The sequence below is a fragment of the Giraffa tippelskirchi genome, chromosome 3 (genome assembly GCF_054371585.1).
Source record: "Giraffa tippelskirchi isolate mGirTip1 chromosome 3, T2T-mGirTip1v1.2.pri, whole genome shotgun sequence".
Taxonomy (NCBI): domain Eukaryota; kingdom Metazoa; phylum Chordata; class Mammalia; order Artiodactyla; family Giraffidae; genus Giraffa; species Giraffa tippelskirchi.
In genome coordinates, this window is record NC_137277.1 from 91,107,094 (window position 1) to 91,134,276 (window position 27,183).

The 27,183-nt window shown below is 35.7% G+C and overlaps 1 protein-coding gene across 7 annotated transcripts in view; it reads right to left on the bottom strand.

Moving 5' to 3' along the window:
• The window catches only part of XIRP2 (xin actin binding repeat containing 2), a 712,110-nt gene that overhangs the window by 20,760 nt on the left and 664,167 nt on the right, over positions 1-27,183 (bottom strand). For all 7 annotated transcript variants that reach the window (XM_081582634.1, XM_081582632.1, XM_081582630.1 and 4 more), the window contains 2 exons: positions 21,250-21,387; positions 21-131 (listed from right to left, as the gene is read on the bottom strand). In XM_081582634.1, coding sequence (XP_081438760.1) covers positions 21-131; positions 21,250-21,387 — 249 coding nt within the window. The remainder of the gene's footprint in view (positions 1-20; positions 132-21,249; positions 21,388-27,183) is intronic.

The following is a 27,183-nucleotide window of genomic DNA, read 5'->3' on the forward strand; positions in this document are numbered from 1 at the left end:
TGTTTTTTGTAAGTAGTTACCATTTCTGTTCCAAGAACATCAATTTTGTGTGCTTCGGAAATTTCTGGTTCATTTCTTTTCATTTCCTGGCTGCTTCTTGAAATGTCGACCTGGCTGCTACGGATTACCTCCTGAAAATGAATGAATGAATAGACAATGCCTTGAGCAAATTCTGAAATTTTTAATTTTTATTTTATTAGTGCAATTTCAGTGAAAGAGACTTCTGAAAAAAATTGTTTCCTAAGTATATTGCTTTGCTTCACTGTTGTGACAAATGACCACAGACTTAGTATCTTACAGTTGTATAGGTCAGAAACGCTGAATGGGTCTTGCTGGGTGTTGGCAGGTGTCATTCCTTTCTCCAGGCTCTAGGGGAGGATCCATTCTCTTGCCTCCAGCAGTTCTAGAGGCTGATCACTTTCACTGGCTCATGGCCTCCTTCTTCTAGTTAAACTTTTTCTCACTCTGCCATCTTGCTGATATTCTCTTCTGATCCCCCTTTCACTTTTATGGACCCTTGTGATTACATTGGACTAATACACAGAATCCAGGATTATCTCTCTGTCTAAAGGTCAGCTACTTAGCAGCTGTAATTCCATCTTCAACCTTAATTCTTTTTTGTCACATAACTTAACATATTCACAAATTCTGAGGATTAAGATACAGGTATCTTCAGGAGCCAGTATTCTGTTTACCACCCTTAGAAAGCAACAAATGTTAATGAGGCAACTCATACTCTATATGACAAAGATGAATCTCAAAAATAAAATGAAAATTCTTGATGAAAAAGAAATATATTAATATTGTTGTTTATAAGCCAGATTTTCATGTTACAGAAAGACATTCCTATGTTCAACTTGACCTTCTGGTTTGGTGACAGATCTAGAGTCTAATTTAAGAGTATAACCATTACATAAAACCGATATAAACAGGCCATATTATGCTAGTATATCTCCATCGTCACACATCAGGCTACTTTTGATTTTAGTTAAGTTAGCATAGGTGATCCTGACTGAATTGGATGGTTGAAACTGCTACTAACTTTGGTGATCCATCCCTGCTGTTACTATGGGTAGGGTTCTGACACAAATATATGATTGATTGATATGAAGCATTTGGCATGCTTCTAAAAATCTTACCATCAAGAAATAGAATGTAAACAGATGACTCTCCAAGAACACATCTATTTGAACACCTTTGAAGTTGGGATTTCACTTTACTTTTGATAATCTACATGACTAGCAAGTATTGCTTTTGATATGGGATTTTATCAATAAAAATTTTGTCTTACTAAAGAATAGTCAAGTGAGCAAAGGTGAATTATTATTATTAATCAAATAGAAGCACTAAAGTTTTTCTTTTTAAACATGGAGTTAAATAGTTTTAAGTGATTAAGTTCTAAACCTTTAAACCAAGAATAAGTTTATATTAAAGTTAATTCGTGAGATCTTGACTTGTGATTTTTCTTTTCTTCCTAGTATACTTGCAGTGTTCGGCTTTTTTCCCCCAAGTCTATTTGGTATATAGGGTCAAGGTAAATAAAGTGGTGGTTTAGTTGCTAAGTCGTGTCCAAATCTTGTGACCCCTTGGACTGTAGCCTGAAAGGCTCCTCTCTCCATGGAGTTTTCCAGGCCAGAATACTGGAGTGGGTTGCCATTTCCTTCTCCAGGGGATCTTCCTGACCCGGGGATCAAACTCTGGTCTCTTGCACTGCAGGTGGTCTCCTGCATTGCAGGCAGATTCTTTACCAACTGAGCCACCAGGGAAGTTGTATATATATATATATATATATGTAAAAAACATGACTTGATCTTATTACACTTCCCTGGGAAGGAGAATTAAGACAAAAAATCGATAACCTCTCAAAAGTCCTACAGAGAATTGAAGCCAAAATTTATGTTTGCACTTTAAAATGTAGATTATATCCCATTAGGTGTGTTAATTAACTAGATGGGAGGAATCCTTTCACAGTGTATAAGTATACCAATTATCACTGTGTATGCTTTAAATATCTTATAATTTTTTCAATTATACTTCAATAAAGATATAACTGAATATCCAAAAAAGGCATTTGAAAAGGTACCTGAAAAAATTTAAATTATACCTCATTAAATTAAAGACCAGTGTAATATTTTCCCAAGCAGAATGCACTTCCAGCTCTAGTCATTTATCAAATGATATTTATTAACATGCTTGATGCATAGTTTATGCTAAGGAAAAGTTTACTTAATGAATGAATGAATAAAACAAAATAAAACTTCCATTAACAAATTAATTTCATTCAACCTTCTATTTGCTTGAGAATGTCCTAGGACCTGGGGTTAGAACAATGAACAAATGTGTACTTTACTTTCTCAAGAGGGAGTACCGAAAATAAATAATCCATATTCTTTCCTTTCAGTTCAAAGAATCATAATTCTATATAATAAGAAGTTGTACATAATCAAGTTTTTTTTTAAGGTTATTAATAACATTAGGCTGGAGGAAATAATAAAAGTATTATCTTTTATTGTTATCACCTAGGTGTCCCAGGTGGTGCTACTGGTAAGAAACCCGCCTACCCAATTCAGGAGACAAGAACCTCGGGTTCAATCCCTGGGTCAGGAAGATCCCCTGGAGGGGGGCACGGCAACCCACTCCAGTATTCTTGCCTGGAGAACAACCCCATGGAGAGAGGATCCTGGAAGGCTGCAGTTCATGGGGTTACAAAGAGTCAGACACGACTGAAATGACTTAGCATGCACGGAGAGAATAATAACTGTCATTGAAGACCACAGAGAGAAAGCAATGCATGGGTACAAATAACATTTCTCTGTGTAAAAACTGTTTGCAACTATGGCAGATCTTTCTATCTATCAACACATAATGGGGATATTCTATGAGCTGTTTACACACTGAGAAATAGGAAGTACTGATTAAACAGTGAAAGAGCAAAGGACATGGGAACTTGATCAGTGACAAGATCCTTGTTGAAGGGCACTTTGATCATTACTACAGAATCACATCTCTGCCTGGAGACGCATATGACAAGCTGTGACCCAGAGACACATTTATTTGAACCACTCAATGATTTTGAACTAGTTAACACCTACAAAAAATCACGATTCCTGCTTATGTTTGAAATTTTGAAGATCTGGCAACACTAGATTCACATTCCAATGTGGCAGTGGCTTGCTGGACAAAGTAGTGGCCACCTGTCTTAGTTGGGGACATATACTTTTCAGCTCGTCACTGTTCCTATCACTCACTAATATTTAATACCAAACCTGCCTGGAACCATAGAAATCTGAGTTTCTGATACTTGCTGCTAATTGTCAGGCTGAAAGAATAAAGTCAGTAAGTTAACTTGGTGTGTTGAGAAAGATAAATGCAAAATGTTGGGAGTAGAGAAACAGTAAATAAATATATTTCGACACATTTTTTAAAAAATCATCATTTTCTGGGGCAAAAACTTTATACTTAATGTGTATCTACTTGGTTTAAAACAATCCAGGCCTATCATCTCTAAACATATTTTCTTGTGGGAGATAACATGACATAAACACATAAACAGCACAAGGATACATAAATTTAGTTTAGAGTTATAAGTTTCTACTTCAGCACTTATGTGCTATTATGAAACAGAACTATAATTGTTACACTAGTTCGGTATGTTAGTGTCAATGCATCAATTTTACTGCCCCCTGTTTTCTGTAATTTACATAAAGCCTGTCTTAAAATATTCCAAGATTTTGTTTCCATTATTTACTGTGTTTCATATTTTGTAACTAGTGGAGTTGGATTTTAAATCTGACTTTCTTTCTTCCCAAGTGTTGGTGTCTATAGACTGAAGGGTTAGATAAAAGGATGGATCATCATAATCATCAGGAAGAAATCAAATTACACAAATAAATGCAGTAAAGAATTCTGGTCAGAACACCATACATAAATTCATATGAAACAATTCATGAAATTGGTATTAATACTTAAAAATTAAAGTCAAATATAGATTGGCTGCAAGAAGAAAAATACAATTTTGGGTTCATAGGTGGATTAACCAAAATCAGTACTCACGCCCTCCTTTATACTAGGTATGTCATAAGTTTGGGTAAGTTACTAAATTGCACTTACCTTTTTAAAAAAAATTCTCATTCATCCCTATAAAGAAACATATGATATATGTGCTCTAATTTTGGAATCTAGAGAACATTGGGCAAAATAAAAAAATGTTATAATGTTTGCATAACTCATGCCAATCTGATATCAGCTCATAGATTAGTCAAGTATATTACAAAGTTTCCATGGATGTACATTTCTCCAAAGGGGATTTCTCCAGCACAGGAAAGATTCCACACTTTACCTACTTAATTTGCCATTGTTCTTATCACTGTAAGAAAAGGCATTGTACATTTCCACTGATAAAAACGCAAACTGATGCTACCATAATGAGTAAGGGAAGAAAAAAGAGTCTTTTTATGATGACTCACTATTATTGTGACTCTTAGAAGTACATCCATTAAAATAAAGTGTGATGTAAGACTGGCAGAAGAGTAGATGATAACTGCCTCACTAAAGTGGAAAAAATAGCTCATTCTCAATGCTAGTAATTCAGCAGTTTTACCCATCACTAACCTCATTCTTAATAAAACCAGGAAGGGTTTGTACCATTGTCAAACAGGCAGAAATAATACCAAAAATGTGCTGTTTATGTTAACAAAAATGTCAGTTGATTCAAGACTTGAAAGAACAATCAGTTCTTTAAGTGATAAACATAAAAATTTGTGGTTGATATATTGTGTTTGTCTAGATTTGGATATATTTGAATTCAAACATGTTTTCTTTTTGCCCTGAGTTTTCGCTCTTCACTTTTTAGAAAAATTTACTTTAAAATTTTACAGCATAAAATTTGATATCGCTATAGTTTGAGCTTCAGGTTAGGGTTTTTCCTCATTCACTACACACTTCAGAGTCTTGGCTCAAAAACTGTTTTTTCTTTGAAACCTTTCCTGACTTTTCTATACAGAGTTACCTGTTCTTGCTTTTATTATCATATTCCTATATGGTCAGTACATGTCTCTATTACCTACCTATCACATTTCACAGTCATTAGTTGATAATACGACATTCTCCTTTAACTGAACTCATGCATCTTCAAATCTTGATGTTTATCTTCCTGGTAGAGAGTAGCTCCCCCACCTCTAAATGTCAAGAAGTGAATGCATGGATAAAAATCACTTTTTTCTTAGGAATGTGAAAACTTTATGATTTTATAAAAATCTAGTTTAAAAATTAAAGTTCTATAAAATCCTATGATTTTATTTTTTGATATTTCACTTGCTAATCTTTAATACTGAACATTTCATAATTGGTAGGGGGGTTACTGAAGCTGATGCATATAGCAATAATATGTCAATCACTGACAAAGTATTCTTAGCAGAGTTTTCCTGATAACACTACAAATAGTTGGAACGTTTATGGAAGAACATGGGCAGTGCAGTTGTGCTATAAAGAGCAACTGAAATCATTAGAGGGAAGAAAAGCCTGTATCAAGAAACCAAAAGATACACAAAGGCAGCAAACACATACAAAAAGTAAAGAACCTTTCAAAATAAGAAAATTTATTTTCAAATGTTCTTTTTATAAAAGATCTTATTGGTGATAAACTAATTTGTATGTTCTTTTATTTTTTATAAATTGTTATTATTCATTTAGTTGGTAAATCAATGCTTTGCCAAGCATTATGTAAAAACAACAGTAGAATGCATTGGGCAGAATTACTGTGACATCAACAAATTAAGTTGAGATATTTGTGATGACAATAAAAGATAATATTTTATCCTTATTTTCACTATAAAGGGGAAAGAAGAGTCAAGGCAAATGTAAGTCATGATCCTTTGTATAACTGTGTATACTTGGAAGTGAAGACTCCAGTTTTACTTCATTTAGTAATAGTGCTGCCTGAAGCTATGAATGCTCCCTGAAGCTGGTTAGACTATTGGATCTTAAGAGACTGACGATGCAGAACGTTTGTAAAAAAAATTAAAGTAGCAACTTTTTCCTTTGAAATTACTGCATCTCTAAATATGAGTGACCTCATATCACTTCATCTATATATTTATTTATTCTACCAACAGCTACTGAGCCCCACCTATCTCTATAGCATTTTGCTAGGCATTGTCACCATTGTTTTAATAAAAGTTTTATCTACCAACCTATCTACATATCAATAATCTGTCTATCTCTATATCTGTGCAATATATAAAAATATGTACATATATATCTAATGGAATAAAAATGGCTCACTTAACTTGAAATTCTCTTAAGACAAGATCTGTAATATATAGACATGCACAAATTATGTAGGTTTGTTGTATAAGGCTCTGAGAGAATTGAATTCATACTTTATTGAATTCATACTAATTCATGCTTTAATTGAATGCTATCATTAAATTAATATCAACTATTTCCTGACTCAAAACAATTATGCTTTGGTCACACCTAGCTATAAAGAGTAAAACATCATTTTTAATAAAAATACTTAATTTAAAAGTAGAAATATTTGACTTCAAAGAGAGGTTTCTGAATAAGTAATGCCAGCTTTCACTGCTAAAATTCTGTCCTCTTCTGTCCCCAAAGTGTTATTTATAGAGTCATATCTCAGCATCTAAAATGCTAAAGATTCATAAAAAGAACTTGTAAAAGATGTACTCTCAACTGAGCCATCAAACGTTATTAGTTATATAAATAGCAATACTTATTTGACAAACTAAAAAAATCAGAATACATAAAACATTTGATTTTCAGTAAAAGACACCTAGAAGTTTTATGTAGAAGTATAATATATACATTATATATTAATACACACACACACACACACACACATATATATACATGTATACAACATTTCAGTCTAACATAGAAGTAAGGCATCTTAAAAGCAAAAGGGCATTTGGATATAAATAAACATAAAAGTACAATAAAAGAGGCTAAAACATGGAGTCTGAAGGAGTAGTGAAATTGCAAGTAAAAATCTTGCAAAAAGAATGAAAAGAACTTAAAAGAAAACCAGGGGTAATATGTATATTATGTTAATTAATACAAACCAAAATAGAGAAACAGAAGAATTCTACCTTTTCATTACACAACTCCTCTTCACCAATATTCAGTTGATTTGTCAGTAAAAGTCCTGTAAATTCTACCTTTAATTATCTTTTGAGTCAATGTCTCCTTTATTCTAGAATTTCTGATCCATTTAAGCCCTCATATATTTAATCTGCTATTTCAGTAGTCTCTTAACTTATCTTCTTCAGTCTAACTTTGACATCCTTTACATCAATCCTATACAGGCAGGAAAAACATTACTTAAATGCATATCTATTCATCTTACTCCCTTGTTTCTTTCTTCAATGGTTTTTGATTGCCTTAGAATAAAATAAAAATTATAATTTTTTTCCCTTATGCAGGCTTTGGCTACACTTCCAGCCTCATGACTCAATTATGTTTCACTATATTCATAAATATACTATTTCACCTGTGGCATAAGCTGTTTCTTTCACCTACAGTGTAGTTCTACATTCATAAAAAAAAATATTTTAAGTCTCAGCTGAAGCATTCTCCACTCTCAGATTCCTCTCCTCAATCATCCCTCAACCAGAGTAAAGTTTATCACGACCTTTGTGTTCTAACAAACCTCATTTATATTTTCTATCACAGACTCTACCATATTGCACTTGTAATCATTTGTTATATGTCTGTCTCTCTGATAGAGAGAGCTTCTTGAGGGCAAAGTAATATCACACTCATCACTGAATCTTTTGTGCTTGACATACAGTGCATGCTTAGTGACTATCAGCAGAATAAAAAAATTACAAGGCACAGACTCTGGAATTAGCCTTCTTGAGTTTGGATCACATTTGCTCACTTTCTTTGGGCAAGTTACCTAGCTCTTCCATGAGTTTATTTCTTGTCCAAAAAAAGTGTGCATGTGTGTGTGTGGAGGGGGCAGATGAAATACTGCCTATCTTGGAAGGTTACTGCAAGGAGAATCTGAGTGACATATGTGAAAACTTGGCTTATAAGTGCTACATTAATATTTGCTATTTTGCTTAACAAATATTCATTGTACACTTACTCTGCATCAGCTATTTCCCCAGTAATTCAAGATACACAGTAAATAAGGCAAAAGAAAAAAAAAAAGATTGAATGAAAGTAGATTGTCTCTGGTTATGTCAATATATTTTGCCATGAATTTTTTCATTATAGAACTAAGTCCAGAAACAAAAGAAAAAAACAAGTTTCAATATGTATATTCATTTTTCCACCAGAGAAGAAGTGGATTTGTGAGGTTTATTGAAAGAGAAGCAAAAAGGTGCCTATGCATATTATAACCTTTCAAAATCATTCTGGCCCCTAGGACATGGAAATTTCTATAGAGGCATGGCCAGAGAGTAGCTTTCGGATCACCAATTTAGTTTTTCTCTGGTTCATCTTTCATGAACTGATATCCAATGAAGAGTCAGTTCACAGAGATTTGATCTACTATTATATAATTCTTTTCACACTTAACTTTTCATTAAAAGGTCCTGTTTTGTGCCTCTCATGTAAATAATAAATTGAATGTTAAGATTTGTAATTTTCCCTCTTAGCTCAGTTGGTAAAGAATCTGCCTGCAATGCAGGAGACCCGGGTTTGATTCCTGGGTCAGGAAGATCCCCTGGAGAAGGAAATAGCAACCCACTCCAGTATTCTTGCCTGGAGAATCCCATGGACAGAGGAGCCTGGCAGGCTGCAGTAAATGGGGTCGCAAGAGTCGGACACGACTTAGTGACTAAACCACCATATATATAATATATATGTATTATCAGTCACAGCTCCCAATGTCAAGCATCAGAGTCTAACTGATATAAATAGGAAAGGTACTTTGTTAAAGAAACAATTCACAGTAGAAGTGTATTTCACAGACTCTCCAGGAATAAGATTCCCAAAATATTCTCAGAGAATGAGACTTGGAAGTTTTATAGCGAGAAACCACGTTGAATAATGCTGCAGAAACTTCTGGTGAATCCACCCTTGCGGATGACACTGGACACACCCACTGCCAAAGCCATTGATACTATATCATGAATACTGTTTTTACAATGACATTTCTTGAAACTTGATGTGGCTAATCTCCTGTTACCAACCATCACCATAACTGATTCTGCATAGTTCTTGCTTCTCATGCCATTTCATTACTTCCTTGTGCAAAGCTTGAATTGGAGGTGTCTGACTGGTGTAGTCTAGTTGATAAGCTTGAATCCTAGATACCAGGAAGGCCAGGTGAGTGAGTGTATGGTATGTGCAGCTTCTGCTAGTGGAGACTGGTTCTGCCTCATGGGATGGTGAAGTCCCCAGGGAGTAGACGGAGGTGCAGATGTCCAAAAGAATGAAAATAGGACATTAACTCTCCTAAGAAAGTGTTATTTATCAACACTGCAGTCTTATTAATCAAACAGAAGCCAGTTAAAAACACAAGAAAAGGGATGCCACTAATTGTAGAAAACACTATTCATGTCTTATGATGAAATTGATTTGGGCTTATTTCTTAGCAATATATGTTTCATTTGACTTTACAAATTCCTTTGGGAAGACTGAGACAGTAAAATTTCTTTGCTAAAAGGATCATGAAGAGTTCCTGTTATACAAACCTGCCTCCTTCTTTCACCATCCCTCTGAGCCTTTATGGTCACGAGTCTTACTCACTGGAGGGATACATTTTAATTTCTTATATAAAAATCCAAGCAGAAGGAAGTACAATAAAACAGATTTGGCTCTGATGTAAGCACTTCAAGATAATCTGTGCAAATAAAACCTTTCAGGGTAATTATTAATTATGATTACAAATTAATTACTCTGATCACTTGGGTTTTCTTCAAAATGAGGGAAACTTCTGAAAAATAAAAGGGTAATTAGTTGCAGCTGCACTGGTGAATGTATCTACTAGTAATATCAGGAATGGAAAGATAATGAAGTGGAAATAGGAATGGAGGATTATGAGCTGGAGTTTGTCATCAGTTCAAGTGAGAAATCAGGTAAGTAAATGACAGCTAATTTCAGTCGCAGTTAGAATCCTGATTCGTAATCTGCTGGGGTAGAGTGTAGGGAAGCATTGAAGGAGACAGAAAGAAAGACCAACCACTGACTGAGTGTTGTATATGTCAGGAAATGCACAAGGCCCTTCACACTTTCTAACATCCGATTTGTTAAGAATTTTACCATTTTTAAATTCTACATGTTGATTACCCACAGACTTAATCAGTAAAAGGAGTTGAAGGGAAAAATGCTGCAGAAGATTTGAAAATTCCAAACATATACCATGGTACAGAGGTTAACAAGAATTCTATCAGTATTGAATCAATGCTTTTAACACCTAAAAGCAGTAAGTTATGTGCTCAACATGCACTTGTGATGTACCTAAAGTGCATTTAAACTAGGAACAAGAAAGGAGAGTCATTATCCTCAAGTAGCTAAATATGCTGAAGAACTGCACTGAAACACCTTCAAAGAATTAAAAAATTAATAGTCATGTGCTGTAATTGTTATTGCACTTTGATTTAAAAAATCACTGAGTCTTTTCCCCTAATATGGTTTTCACTAGTTGATCAGGTAACTGCACAATTTTATTTATTTCTTTTAAGTTGGTGATTCAGTGAAACATCTTTTCTATCAGTATAATACTGGTAATCACATGCAAAGATTTAAAAAATACAAAAGTTAGAGAAGTCTCAAAATTGAAAAGAGACTCTTACAAAAAAAGGACAAAGAACTATTTGCTTTAAGTAGATGTTTAAATAGTTTCATTTTGCCCAAAAGTATGCATCTATAGCTTTTAAAAATTGAGCCATTTAACTCCTATACATATATAGAAACAAATCAGATGAGATGAAATTTAAGGACATAGCCTTTGATCCGTATTGGATTTTCCTCCAATTACACTTATCAATTCCAGGGCAATGTAAAGGGTAGACCACCCACCCACTTGCTGGAGATTCATGACTGAAGATCAAATTATTTCTGTAAGGAGGGGTCAGAACAGATGAGATTCAAATAGACTTTGCTAAGAAGGGGTGATAGTCTAAAACTTCAAGTATAGTGGTCTAGGAAACAGTAAAAGATAAATACTTGATTACATATCTCTAAATTATAAGAGAAATTATACTGAGCATAAGTGCTAAACACAGAGACAATGATCATTATATTTAAATAAGTTAACCTGTATTTTGTCTGAAATGATCTTGTTTGTCTCACCACTATTTTTACAGGAAGGAATCAACACATTTGCATCTGATTCTGATATAGAAAAAGTAGTTCTTAGTGTAGGTATCTCTAAGTCTCTCACCCATATTTCTTTACATTCCCTCATCCCCATAAATTACTGCTTTTTCTTTGTCTATTTTCTGTACCCAGACTTGATGGTACACTTTGTTATTGTCATAATCCCCTTTTTAGTAATGAAAGTGCTGGAAACAATAAAGACAAGAAAGAAGAAATTGAGGGGAAGAAAGGAATACTCCTTTTTTAGATCCTCTAAGACAAACAAAACAACGAAAATATGATTGGGGGGATTTGTTGTTGATATTTTTAGAATAATGATTAAAAAATGCTTATGATAACAGGTTCACAAACTGGACCCCAGCCTAAAGTCTTGACTTCACCGAAGCCTCACAAATCTTCCCCAAACATATTTCTATACACTGGGCAATATGATGAGTTGCAGAATCCAATGGAGGGATTTCAAATGGCAAAGCAGAATGATGTCTCTAGAAGACCATGGCATATACCCAAGGATAAGGAAGATGGATTGAGTACTTGGCTCCCCCTTTTGGTGACCATCTAGTGGCTGGTACCTGAAGTGCTCTGTCCTTCTGATGGGGTTGAAAATGAAGGCTCTTCAGGAGTTGGTGATGGACAGGGAAGCCTGGTGTGCTGCAGTCCATGGGGTCACAAAGAGTAGGACACAACTGAGCGACTGAACTGAACTGAACTGAAAGAGCTATTGATTGGACCATGCTGAGTAGATCACTCAGGACAGAGAGGGATAAAAAGAAGCACAAGAAAAGGCTGTTGGAAGGAGATATAATCTTACTTTTGGGTTCTGTGATGTTGAGATTTGCAAAGAAACTGGAAAAAAATAAAGAATTTCTTAAACATATCTCTGCAGAAGCATTTCCTCTAAGCACAGAATCTCTTTATGCTTCTTCTTCTTTGCTCATGCCTTGTGTTCTTCCAGTTTTGCTTTTTTAGCATGATAATTCATTTGTAATTATGCCAACTAATAAATAAATGAACATCCAAAAGAACAGACAGGCTTGACTCAATCCAATCATTTTCAGAGACCCAACAGGACAGGTTTATTTTGAGAAATATCAGATCCAGAAGCAGCAGAAAGAGCTAATAATATATCCTCTGATGTCAAGTGGTTACAGAAAACACCCATTTTCATAAAATTAATCATATGGAAAAAAATTTTTGCAGATTTTACTAAGTTCTGAAAACATGATTGTATACTTTTAATGATTTCTATTGTTGTTATAATTTTCCTTGCTCTTCACAAACTAGCAAAATCTCAGAACTTAAAATTCTGTATCTTGCCATTCTATTATTAAATTTAAAAAGAAGGTATATTTAGTAAATATATTATACTATATTGTCTACATACTTGAGAATCTTTTTAGATGTAATTATACAAAGAGCACAGTTATAATTCTAAACTAATAGGACACTTCAGATTGGAGAAGGGGCTATACAAATATATATTTTTTTCCTATTCCAACTTTCCCTAAATGTCTACTCTCTCCCATAAAAGGAGACATACAACTTGATTATGTCTAAATAATCTTTACATCTTTATCAACATCAAAATCTTTTTGAGATCCGTGTTGAAGCACTGATAATGTGAAATTTGGCTGTGATTTTGTGTGCTTGTGGAAAGGGTCCAGGTGACGCTCCCTCAACAACCACAGGCCCTGTGATAAAAACAATGCCACTCCTTTCCTCCTGAGCAATCCTAACTCCTTTTACTTGAAAGAAGTGAAGGGTATATCTGTAAGCGCACTTGTCCTCTGTAAAAGAAATTGAAAATGGGTTCTATAAGAACAAATAGGTTACAGAAACAGAAAACTCACAGTACCATTCAGAAGAAGAGGAACTATGGTCATAATACTCCAATAACTGGGATAAATCTTGTTCCTACAAATTTTGTTTTGGAGAATCAGTAAGATGATCATAGACAGAAAAGCAATCAATTCAAGATATTTTGGAAGTGTTGAATCTATGCTTGTAACTTAGTCTTATTTATGAGTATTTGTACTATCCCCCAAGGTCCTGACTGCCTAAGAACCAAGGGGGTAGGGGTGGGGCTTCATATGGGAATGCTTCTAAACCCCTCTAAGCCACCAGGCAGATTAGTTTCTTTGCTCATTTTCAGCACAGTAAAGGTTAACAGAGATTTGTCAAGACAACACACTGATCATAACAAACACCCTCTTCCAACAACACAAGAGATAACTCTACACATGGACATCATCACATGGTCAACACTGAAACCAGATTGATTATATTCTTTGCAGCTGAAGATGGAGAAGCTCTATACAGTTAGCAAAAACAAGACCGGGAGCAGACTGTGGCTCAGATCATGAACTCTTTATTGCCAAATTCAGACTGAAATTGAAGAAAGTAGGGAAAATCACTAGATCATTGAGGTATGACCTAAATCAAAGTCAGGAATAGATCAAGGGATAAGATCTGGTAGACAGAGTGCCTGAAGAACTATGGACGGAGGTTTGTAACACTGTTAGGAGGTGGTAATCAAAACCATCCTAAAGAAAAATAAATGTAAGAAGTTAAAGTGGTTGTCTGAGGAGGTTTTACAAATAGCTGAGAAGAGAAGAGAGGCAAAAGGCAAAAGGGAAAGACATACCCAACTGGGTGCAGAGTTCAAGATAAGAAAGACTTCTTAAGTGAATAATGCAAAGAAATAGAGGAAAACAATAGAATGGTAAAGACCAGATCTCTTCAAGAAAATTGGAGATACAAAGGGAACATTTCAAGCAAAGATGGGCACAATAAAGCACAAAAATGGCAAGGACCTAACAGAGGCAGAAGAGATTAAGAAGAGGTAGTAAGAACACACAGAACTATACAAAAAAGGCCTTAATGACCTGGATAACCACAATGATGTGGTCACTTACCTAGAGCCAAACATTCTGGAGCGTGAAGTCAAGTGGGCCTTAGGAAGCATTATTATGAACAAAGCTATTGGAGGTGACAGAATTCCAGCTGAGTTATTTCAAATCCAAAAAATGATGCTGTTAAAGTGCTGCATGCAATATGCCTGCAAATTTGGAAAACTCAGTAGTAGCCACAAGACTAGAAAAAGTCAGTTTTCATTCTAATCCCAAAGAAGGGCAATGCCAAACAATGTTCAGACTACCACACAATTGCACTCATTTCACATGCTAGTAAGGTAATGCTCAAAATCCTTCAAGCTAGGCTTCAACAGTACGTGAGCCAAGAAACTTCAGATGTACAAGCTGGATTTGGAAAAGGCAGAGGAACCAGAGATCAAATTGCCAACATTCACTGGATCATAGAGAAAGCAAGAGAATTCCAGTAAAACATCTACTTCTGTTTTACTCACTATGCCAAAGCTTTTGACTGAGTGGATAACAACAAACTGTGGATAATTCTGTGGATAATTCTGAAAGAGATGGGAATACCAGACCACCTTACCTGTCTTCTGAGAAACCTGTGTACAGGTTAAAAAGCAACAGTTAGAACTGGACATGGTTTCACCAAGACGTACAGAGCTATAGGAAGGTGGACATGAATAGGAAGAGAGGAGACAGATGGAGACTGGGTAGCAGGAGGTTACCAGTTGCAAAGCATATTCAGGGATGTTAATTTTAAACTAATCTTTAATTACCTAATGAGCTTCTAGGAAATGATTCTGTCTCCCCAGGCCAAAAAGGCAAAAAGAAAGGTAAGGTGTGAGGCATAGAACAATGCCATCCTTCTTCGTCATTTTACTTATAAATAAAGTAAGTTTATGAATTGTATTCTACTTTGAATGGCAAAGTAGTGGCAATACTACTGCTGATAGTAGCTGGTGTTTACTGAACTGTTCATATCTGCCGGTCAATTCTGGTAAGAATTTTACATGAACCATCTCATTTTATTCTTAACACACGTTACTTAATTCTCATTTTAGAGGAGGTTATGTGGTTAACTCAGGAGACTATAACCTGGGCTGTCTGATTCTGGAACTGATTCTGTGGTTATCCATTCCTCTAAACTCCTTCAGTTTGATTGGATTACTTTAGTTACCATAGTCATTTAAAAACCATGCACACAACTTAAAAAAAAAAAAAACATTTCAAGACATACTTTTGATCAGAATCTTGTGTGCTGATAGAGATATAGGTTAGGTTGGGGTTGTTAATAGCAATCCAGGTCCTTGAAAAATTATGTATGTGGCAGAAAGCTGAAGTCAGGCTTAAAACACTTTTTATGAGAAACGCTTTGCAATGCAGACATACAGTTGATAAAAATATGTCTATTTTGCTAGAAAATAATTATGGGTCACCTTTAAAGAGTCTAAAACATATAGATGTCAGATATGTCACAACCTGTCAAAAATGTTTTCTATCAACCCAAAGTTGTCTAGAGATTGTTTCAAATCCACATAATCTTAATAGAGTGTGACTGTTTATGTGAGGCTTTTTGCAACAGCAGATGTGTGTGGAAAGATACACCCTGTCTTGCAGCTCCCTACTGGTCCACATCAGACTTGGCAGCAGGGAGTGGAGGTCAGGCATGCTTTAGACTCTTGACATAGATTCAGTGCAGCCGTTCTCATATGAAAGCAATTACCTAAGCACAGCATTGCACTGAGTACTTACCAGATTTTTGGAGCTCCATCTGTTCTTCCCTATGTAAACCACTTAAAATGGGGAAAAAAAGAAGCAACTCCAGAAAAGAGCTGCTAGGACTTCACAATTAATATGCAAAGAGCTACTCAGTACTGTGTAAATACAAGAGAAAGAAAATGAAGAGGAAATAAGTATGAGAGGATAAAAATCAAATCCCGAATGTGAGAATATGGCACAAAGAAGGAAGGTCCTAAGATTGCTAATGGGTCCAAGGTTTGGTTTTTTGAGGAATGGAAAAGTTCTAAAATTAGGTTGTGGCAACACCGCACAACTTTGTAAATATATTAAACAGCCATTGAACTGTACACTTAAAATGGGTGAATTTTATGGTATGCAATTTATCTCAATAAAGCTGTTAAAAATGAAGCAAGAGAGGATGAAAGTCTTTAAAAAGAACAACAACCCAGAAACCATACAATAGGTGAGTGAAAATAAACTCTGACAAGAAGAATGGCATTTTCCTACCAACAACACATTTATCCTAATATCTGCCCCATGTACTTCAAGATCTCTTTTTAAAGATGAGGGGATGGATTATTCAGAATGTTTTCCCAAATGGAGCCTGTTGTAGTGAGTGGATTAAAAATATCCCTCTTAAGTGGGCCTTTCCATTCTAGTATTAAGAACCTACTGCTTTTCACGGCATAGAATTCTGAGAATTCAGTCCTAAGACAAAAATGAGAAACAATGCTAATGTGATATTTCTAACCTAAATATCAACAGGACACATGCTGAATGGCTCATAATCCCTTAAGGAGGGTGGGATTTCATTCTTATCTACAGGAATCAGTAATGGATGTTTTGAAAAACAGACTCTAAATGGGTGATATTAAAAACAGTACTACCTACCAGAACCACCGATAATAATAAAGTTTTCCCCAACACATTCTTCGAAGAAGCTGAACTCCATACCTCTGTTACCCAGAGACCATGACTGTCCAGAGGGGCTTTTTTTTCTAATTTACATAAGGATACTCCCACAGGCTAACAGTGATGTTGCTAACTGTTAGGCAGGCAGAACCATAAAGTCGAAGTCTAGAATACATAAATAGGACATTATTCCAAGTTTAAAATGTTTGGCATAGTGAGTATTCCTGTATCTTCTACCTGCTTTCCCCCCACTATTTAGAACCTCTTTTTCAATAGGTTTAATCAGTTAAAAAGAAGAGGGAACTTTACCCTCAAAGATGGCTTAATTTTAAAAACCTGTTTAGTCCTGTTGCGTGTCTTCTAGACAAACTGCTTCCAAATAGCTCATTACCTTGAAACATCTGACTTCAGTACATTAGGAAGAAAAGAGGGGGATTGGAATTCATATTACACCTTATGAAATTATTGGAGGAGGAAATGGCAACCCACTCCAGTATTCTTGCCTAGAGAATTCTATGGACACAGGAGCCTGGCAGGCTACAAGTCCATGGGGTCACAAAGAGTTGGACATGACTGAGCGACTAAAATTTTCACTTCACTATGAAATTATTACTAATTGTGATGTTAAATATTTTCAGAAATCCAAAACAAATGTTCTTTCTTTTAACTCTAATTAAACTTGATTTCCAAGTTAATTCATATGTGTTAGCAAACTAAATATTTTTCTGGCCATGGGCAGAACTTAGCAGAGAGATAAATCTCAAGTACTTTAAACAAAGAGACAGAAAGCACTCTCAGGCGTGACAACAATTTGGATAAAACAGAATTAATTGTTTGTCGACCAATAAATGTTTTGTCCTCAATCCCTGCTGATAAAAGAAGAGATTTTTAGAATGCATTCAGAATGCTTTAAACATTTAAGTGACTATCTAAAACATGATTTTTCTATATTTTTCTGCTCTATAACCAAATTTGATAGATATCTCAAATTTCCATTAAGGATTGTAAGTCAGTAATTTGATTTTTTAAGGACAGATGACTTGTTTCTTTAATTTCTCTACAGATTTCTGTGTAAGATTCAATAAATGGTATCTACTTGTTTATTCTCCCATGTTTCCTTTATATTTTATTTATATTGCATTGCATTATGACTTAGATTTAGTCATTCCTCATGGAATTACAGGGTATTATTAGTATGTATAAAGGCAGATAATGAAACTGAAGTTCAGAGAGGTCATTACAGGCCTAGAATCATGCAGCTATTCAGTTTTTAGTGCATTTTTTTTATTACTCTTACATACTTTAGTATTTCAGGTTCACAGAGCAAGGATTACAGCTTATAATAGTACACTATATTTGCAAGGAGAAAAATGTATCTGCAATACACAAACACACATATATTGTTTGATTGCTTTGATTTTTTTTGTTTGTTTGTTTTTTGATTTGATTGTTTTTAACCCAGGTTTGATTTGTTTTTGATTGGTTGATGGTTTTGGTCTGATGGTTTTTACTCAGCCTCTATTTATTTGTTCCTAGGGGGATGCTGAGGACATGCACAGAGGCTGCTCAGCCAGTCAGCATCCTCTGGCTATAGTACTTTAGTTCTAGGGGAAGCACGTGTATTCCATTTAGAGCCAATTAGATGTTATAAGGCTTTTTCCTGGGGCTTCTGGGAGAAGGATTCTTCTTTTTCTCCATCATTTTTAGTCTTTTCTGGGGAAAATTTGACTGAAAATGGGGCCAACTCAGAGGAAGTAACGCTGAGAGGTTAAAAAAGAAAAGAAATATGATCAAGGAGATATTCAGTTTTTAAAACAAACACTTCGAAAGTGCTTATAAGGTCCAAGCACAATCTTAAGTACTTAACAAAAACAGCTTTTTTAATGCTCTTAACAAACCTATGAGGTGGGTGCTATTCTAATCTTGGCTTTATAATTGAGGAAATTGAGACACAGAGAAATTAAGAAACTTGCCTAATGCCACCAGCTAATAAGTTAAGGAGGGCTTCCTTGGTGGCTCAGCAGTAAAGAATCTGCTTGCCAAAGCAGGAAATGTGGGTTCGATCCCAGGGTCAGGAAGATCCCCTGGAGAAGGAAATGGCAACCCACTTCCGTATTCTTGCCTGTAAATCCCATGGACAGAGGAGCCTGGTGGGCTACGGTCCATGGGGTCCCAAAGAGTTGGACACGACTAAGTGACTAAACAACAACAACAACAATGAGTTAAGGAGAAGGGATATGGACCCAAGTGATCTTGCTCCATCCAAGTGCTCCTAGCTACTGTGCTAGAGTCATACTTTGAGTCCTTAGTTAAATCAATGGTAATGTAATACATGCTTACCAATGGGTTCTCAAAGAAAAGACAGAAAGAGGAAAGGGAGGAAGAATAGAAGGGAAGGAAAGAAGGAAGGAAGGGAGGAAAAATATTCCTAATTTTTTGCCAATTCCCTTGGTATTAATATTCATAATATGGCTGATTTCAAGCTATTAACATGATATTATCTGGTTTTCAAACCTCCTAAAAATTTAATAATGAAAGGGTTGGCACAAACCAGCTGCTCTAGTATACCTCTGGAGATTACATCAAATCTCCCTTCTACAAGATTGCGTTTTCATGAATCTGTAATATTCTTTTTAGTTTAAGACGTTTGTGGTTGGGTTTTCAGTCTTTTGCAAAATAAAGCGTCCCAACTGACACCAAATTTTACAGATGATGAAATGCTTTCACGGAAACGCCCTTTGTCATCCTTGACCACCACAATCACCTCATGAAATAGACAAATCACGCATCAGTTTCTCCATCTTAACAGAAACTAACACTTGAGGGGTTTATGAATTTGGACTATGTAGTACTGGCAACATAATTTGCCATACTCAGCGTAAAATGAAAATGTAATGTCCCTTGTTCAAAAATCACTAAGAATTTCAAGATAATAGCAGAGTATGAAGCTAAGTGCAGGGCCCCTCTACCCAAGGGGTCCTGTGTAACTACTCTCTGTGAAGGTGGCCCTGGGTCTATGTGACTCAGCTGATAAATGTCAGAGGTGGTGCCTGAACTCATATCTACAAGTCTCATAGTTCTTACACTCTATCACACCGCTTTCCTGTAAATTAAAGGATCTGTAAAAACCTATACTTCTAAGTAGGATTTATTTAAATTGTTAATAATGACTATATGTCATGTAGTTGATCAATTTCAAGTAAACATATGTACTTGATTCACTTAGATTCCTATGTTGCAAAAGCTATATTTTAGATCACAAGTATATCCAATCTCAGGTTTTCTTTGTGGCTCAGTGGTAAAGACTCCACCTGCAAGTTTGATCCCTAGGTCAGGAAGCTACCCCTGGAGAAGGAAATGTCAACCCATTCCAGTAATCTTGTCTGAAAAACTCCATGGGCAGTCCATGAGGTCACAAAAGTGTTGGACATGTCTTAGTGACCAAACAGCAATGATGTCCAATCTTAATTTATTTACATTTCCTTTAGGCAAAATTAAAAGAAATCTTGCACTAAACTTGAGCTACTTATATTGTACCTTTAAATATTTTTTCAAACAAAGCCAGAAAAAGAAAACAAATACTATTTCACATATCAGACTTTTAATTAATCTATCTGATATACTTTCCCTGCCACCCTACCACCATACAAATATTCAAAACTTAGACAACCCTAAATATCCTAGGGATTTTTCTGAAAAAACAAAAAATACTTTTATCTCCTATGACAACATTTCAGAAATATCCCAGTTACTTTCTTCCTCATAGAAAGGCTGTTTACAGTGGAACTACTATTTTTCACAGTGCCAGGCTCAATCTAATGAGTTTTATTACTAATATTTTCACATTCAAAAATCATTATAACCCATGACAATATTTGGTGATATATGACAATGGAGTAATGGAATGGGAAAAAAAAATCTTTTCTGTAAGATAGCATTTAGAGGTTGCATTATTAAGTTTTATATAACATCTGGGTTCCATTACTCAATTTTTGATGATTTTAAGAAAACAGAAAACTCATCAGAGTAAGCAGCTGAATAATGCTTCAAATTTAATCTATGCAAACAAATAACAGGTAGTTTATCATGAGTTATAATGTGAAGGCAGAGGTTCAATGTAAATATTGTTCTCAAAATTTCTATTTACCATTGACTAACTTAGACTATTTACTTTTCATTTTTGAGACATTACAAGCTGAGAAAAAAATATACCACTGTGATTTTCTAGAAACATGTCAAAGTGCTCCAATAAGTCAATACACTGATATGCTTTCAGGATGATTTTCGAAACATTTAAAAATTACCATTCTTGTTGATGAATAATGAAAACAAATATACCACCAAAGAGGGTGGGTGTGTGTGTTTTATATTAGCACTGAAATAAGAGCATTTCAGCCAGACAGGATTTATCCTTTACTAATAGTAGTATTACCTGCTCAGATCTGTTCTGGTGTTGGTATTGGTACTGAGTGAAGGTATCAGAGGAAGAAGCAATTTTGTCCTTCTCAAATTGTTTCTTCACTCTGGCCAAACCACCAGGCACTGTGCACATTTCTGATTCTTCCAGCATCTAAGACAAGTTAAGAGAAAGGAAAATTCAACTTTACATCATCTCAGGGTGGGATTCTCAAGCTATTTAAAAAAAAATCATTGACAGTTATTAATGGGTGGCATAATAGAAAGACAGTAACATAAACAATTATTTCAGAAGGACTTTATTACAGAAAACCTTAATAAAAATAATCTATCCATGTTGGTTTTTCATGTATCAGTCTTCTGATATAAAGTTAGAAGAATCTTCAAAGTATTGAGTTAATTTTATTTATCTCAGATAGATTTTGGTATCTGGAGATTTGACCTATTAGAGTGTATTTCTCTCATACTAGAAAAACTAGCCAGAAATTAGAATAATAGATTCAATTTTAATCCATAATAAAGTTGTCATTAAAATTCCAAATGTCTAGATAGGTTAATACATTATTAAGAATATTAAAAAGCATTTGACTTATTCCAAAATGTACTTAAATCATTAAGGATGAACAAAATAGCTTTGGAGTTATTTTAGGGGAGCATATTTTTAATCATATGCAAAAATATTAAAGTAAATAAAAATAACCACTATTTAATACATAGTGCTGAGTGATTTTCCTCTATATATTTACATTTATTTTTTCATTTGATACTTCTCCATATTCTGTGAGATATGAACATTTATCATCCTCACTTTAAAATGAGGAAATTGAGGTTTGGGGAAGTAAGACATCTTGTTAAATTCTCACAACTAGGGTGTGAATGTGGGAGTTGGAGTTTGAAACCATATCTGCCTGTCTTAATCACAGCTGTATGTCTTAACACTAGCCTTTAAAAAATATGCAGAAAAACAGATACTCCTGGATGGATGTACCCTAGGACTCAGCTCTTAGCATTGGTATATGAGACTCTGGGTTGTAGGGGAGGGTCTAAGTTTAGAAAGATCCTGGTCTATCACTGGCAGTTTACGGATGAGAAAGCTCATTCCAGTAGGAGTCACTTGGAACAACCTGAACAACTTTGAGAAATTGTGTCAGATACTCTGCCTGTGTGGGAAGTGCAGTAACTCGAAGGCTTTGGTTTTGATGATTCAGCACATTCCCCAGCCCAGGAGGCACTCAAGCCCAGGTGGGATGACAACTGTTAAGCCAACAGGCCCCAGGCCAACCCACTCTCCTCTAGGATGTGTCCCAGTATGAGACTGGGAGGAGATTCAGTGACACTTCATGCACAGAAGGTCTCCTGAGGTCTGGCCCAGTCCTGACATAACCCTGGAAGACTTGAGACCTGAGAGTAACTGGATACTTGTGAGCTGAGGTTCCCTGGACTGTGGACTCTTAGGATCCTGAAATCTTGACTGAAATAAGCAGCTTCTCAAACAAGTACTAAAAGTGCAACACTATACTGAGGTTTTCCATATGCTAAAGCGGGTTTCCAGAGGTGGCACAGTGGTAAAGAATCCACCTGCCAATGTAGGAGACACAAGAGATGCGGGTTTGATCCCTGGGTCAGGAAAATCCCCTGGTGGAGTAAATGGCAACCCACTCTAGTATTCTTGCGTGGGATATCCCATGGGCAGAGTAGCCTGGTGGGCTACAGTCCGTGGGATCACAAAGAGTTGGACAGGACTGACCATGCATGCATGCACACATGCATGCAATACTCTAAAATACTGGAGATGAAATTAATATTCAGGATTTTCTGAATTACTGGCAGATACTCAGGTGGTTGCTTTATCAACTTTATAACCTTTCCCCAGTTACAGGGCCTGCCAAATATTTAAGAATAGCACATTAGCTCAATGGAAAGAAGGGATACATTCTATCAAACTGTAACAAACTTCACACATAAATCCTGGTCAATTACTATCACTTGATACATGTTAAAATAATAAGAAATTATGGCATCTCTTTTGAAATTTAAGATAAAGAAAGGGAAGGGTAAATTAAGGCTACATTATTTCTCTTATCCCCTCTGTCATTTAATTTACATAAATGACCTTCTTCAATTGATCATGTATAGATAATATATAAATATCAAGTTACAGAAATCAAGCCAAATTTTGTTAAGAAGAAAGTTACCTTTTCCAACAACTATAAACAATATCCAAATGATGTGCAAATTAATCTGGTAGGTCTGATTAATTATGCTAATGAATGGATACTTTCCTAGTATGTGTGTTTGCACAAAAATATCAGTTCTTACATTGAATAGATTGCTTCTTATCTACTAAACAAATCAGAAAAAAAATGACTATATCCATTCATTTCCTTTAGCATCGTGCTTTGGAATTAGACCATGTTACACATGCAACAATGCATACAGTTTGTTCATATTTTCTAGTAATACAATCATGACCTGGTACTCCTGATGCCACTTGATGGCCTAAGGAAGAAAGCCCTTTGAGCTATAGTTTAGTTAGTGGGAGTGAAAAGGTTTTCTTGTTTAGTTCAGCTTGTAAGTGCAAGTTTACCTATGTAAGATGGCAGGACTTAACTCAAGAAGAAGCCTGTGGCTATGAGCTGGAGTGATGTTTCTTTGCTTAGACTGAAATCATTTTGCCTTGGTTAGCACCGTGTACTGACATCCCAACTACTCCATGTAATTGTCAATGACCATAAACTTAGTGGCAACCTACTCCAGTACTCTTGCCTGGAAAATCCCATGGACAGAGGAGCCTGGTAGGCTGCAGTTCATGGGGTCGCTAAGAGTCGGACATGACTGAGCGACTTCACTTTCACTTTTCCCTTTCATGCACTGGAGAAGGAAATGGCAATACACTCCAGTATTCTTGCCTGGAGAATCCCAGGGATGGGGGAGCCTGGTGGGCTGCCGTCTATGGGGTCACACAGAGTCGGACACGACTGAGCGACTTCACTTTCACTTTTCACTTTCATGCATTGGAGAAGGAAATGGCAACCCACTCCAGTGTTCTTGCCTGGAGAATCCCAGGGATGGGGGAGCCTGGTGGGCTGCCGTCTATGGGGTCACACAGAGTCAGACACGACTGAAGTGACTTAGCAGCATATAATTTAGATTGCTTTGTGTTGAACCTTTAAAAAAATGTTTATCCTTATTCTATGTTTCCTATTCTTGGACACAGCAATAAGATTTGGAATTTAATGGGAACATCAATAATAATTATTCTATTAACAAGTCAATTTAAATACCTAACACAAAATCTACCTAATGTCATTTTAATAGTAAGTTAATTTAAATATATAACACTTAAACCTAGGCAAGTATATTACATAGAGAATCAGCAATTTTGTTTACAAAGAACCGTTCTTGGTTTCTAGAGCATAATAGAAATAACATAATTTGGGGAGTAGGACAAACAGTGATTCTAATCCCATGTGTGAGCCTTAAAACCTTGGGCTAGAGTTCCTTAACCTCAGTTTTCTTTCTTATAAACTAGGGGGAATAGCAACGTATTTCTCACAGATTTCTTGCGAGTGTTAAAAAAGAAGATAAAGGAAATAAAATCGCACAGCACAAAATGTGTTGTTTTGTTGCTTAATAAATGCTACTTCTCCTTTCTCCTCTAGGGGGCTTCTGTGGACTGACGCTTTTTCACAGGCAGGCCTTTCCTTTGGTGGTGGTGGTGGTTTAGTCTCTAAGTCGTGTCGACTCTTGTGACCCAATGGACTGTATCCTGCCAGGCTCCTCTGCCCATGGGATTCTCCAGGCAAGAATACTGGAGTGGGTTGCCATTTCCTTCTCCAAAGGATCTTCCTGACCCACGGATTGAATGCCGGTCTCCTGCATTGCAGGCAGATCCTTTACTAACTGAGCTATGAGGGAAGCCCCAGCCTTTCCTTTATGTTCAACAAAATACCATCTGGCTGATTCTAGGACAAAGAGAAACTGATCTAGGACAAGAAACTATCTCAGTGTGATTCAAATATAATGGATTCAGTTTGGGGCCAAATCAATGACTTTCGAATTCTGCATATAAAATATTCGGTTTATTTGTGTAGACAAAACTTGGTTATAAGTAGTTTCCACGCTTTTTTGATTAAACAAACATTTGATGTAATTGACCAAATGAGGCAGTTATTTTGCTGTATCTTAGATATTTATCAGGATTTCTCTGAGATAATATATGTGCTCATTTTTCTCAAAATATTATCTTAGGGGCAAACTAAACAATAGGGCATTTTGGGGACCAAAGATGCTTTCCTGTATAAGAGGAGGCAGTTGAATATAGTTAAAAGAGTACTAGAGTCAAGAGACTTTGAATCTAGCCTGGCTTTGTTGCTATCTAATTACATGACCTCCCGTAAATCGCTGTCCCTCAGTTTGTTTTATCTGTACATGAGCAGGAAAGACATGGACTATTAAATTCCTTTTACATAGACTTTCTTCAGAATAGCACTGAAATTAAATTTTTTTATATTAAATAGTGAGAAATTTAATTTCCCATGTGCCCGATTTAAATGTTTTCCTTTTAACATGCTATAAATACAAATCATGCCTTGTACACATTTGTTTTATGGCATATTATCCTCGTGCCTAGCAATATAAAAGTCTTCCTAGATAAAAGATAGCTTAGTAAATAACTAGTTTTTATCTAGGTATTTTCAAAGTCAGCTTGTTTTCCCAAAAAACATTTTTCCAATTTATAATCTAACTTGTGGTGAAGTTGCTTAATGATCCAGCAGGGGGTGCTATGTAAGAAGACCGGCCGGAGGTGCTGGAGGGATATTATTTGTTTTGGAAGTATTTAGATACTTATTTCTCTACATTCATTCAACATCTACGCTGTGTCTAAAATGTATTTTAATTACAATGTAAAATCTTAAATGTCATCTAGAATTGCAATATTGTTAATGAGTTTGGCATAGTCATTCTTGTCTCTGAGTAATTTGTAAAGAAAAACGCTGCTTCACAGTAGCTATTTTAGAATATCACCCTTCTTGGCTATTCTCTCTCTCTCTTTTGGATAAATGAACATCTTTGCTAACTTGGAGATTATAATTATAAAAGAATATCCTTACATTCCATTAAACTGCAAAGCTTCTACTAATAAAATGACTTCTCAAATCCTGTGGATTGAAGGCCACAGAATATGGAGCCCAACAAACTCTTTTGAATATGACTTTATTATGCACTGGCTCTAAAAATCAGTGGTCTTACTGAATCCTGCTGTTTCCTATAATCATAATTGGTTTAGCAGAGTGCCTACATTGCTAATCTCCCTCATTTCTATGTTGATTAAGCTACTTGTAATGGATTTAGTGCATACAGAGAAATGAAAAAAGCAAAAGAAATTATATTGCCAGTGAATTTAAATTAACTATACATGTGAACAAGGAGGGTGGGAGGCAGACCCACATTATTAAGATTTTGAAATTAATTCCCAACCTTCCTGAGGAGAATAGCTATAGGTTAAATGATAATTGTGGCAGTAATAACACATTTATACAGTGCCTTATGGCTTACATGTAAATTATCTCTTTGACTCTTCACAGAGACCCTCTGCAGTAGGTGGTTTTTCCCATTTTTCAGCTAAGGAAACTGAAGTTCAGAGAGGGGTTAAGATAGTAGCCCAAGTTTATACAACTGGTAAGTGGCAGCGTGCATGCTAAGTGGTTTTAGTCATGCCTGACTTTTTGTGACCCTATGGGCTGTAGCCTGACAGGCTCCTCTGTCCATGGGATTCTTCATGCAAGAATACTGGAGTGGATTGCCATGCTCTCTTCCAGGGTATCTTCCTGGCCCAGGGATTAAACCTTAGTCCCTTATGTCTCTTGCATTGGCAGGCAGGTTCTTTACCACTAGTGCCACCTAGGAAGCCCCAGGAAGTGGCAGAGCTGAAGCTTAATTTCAGATA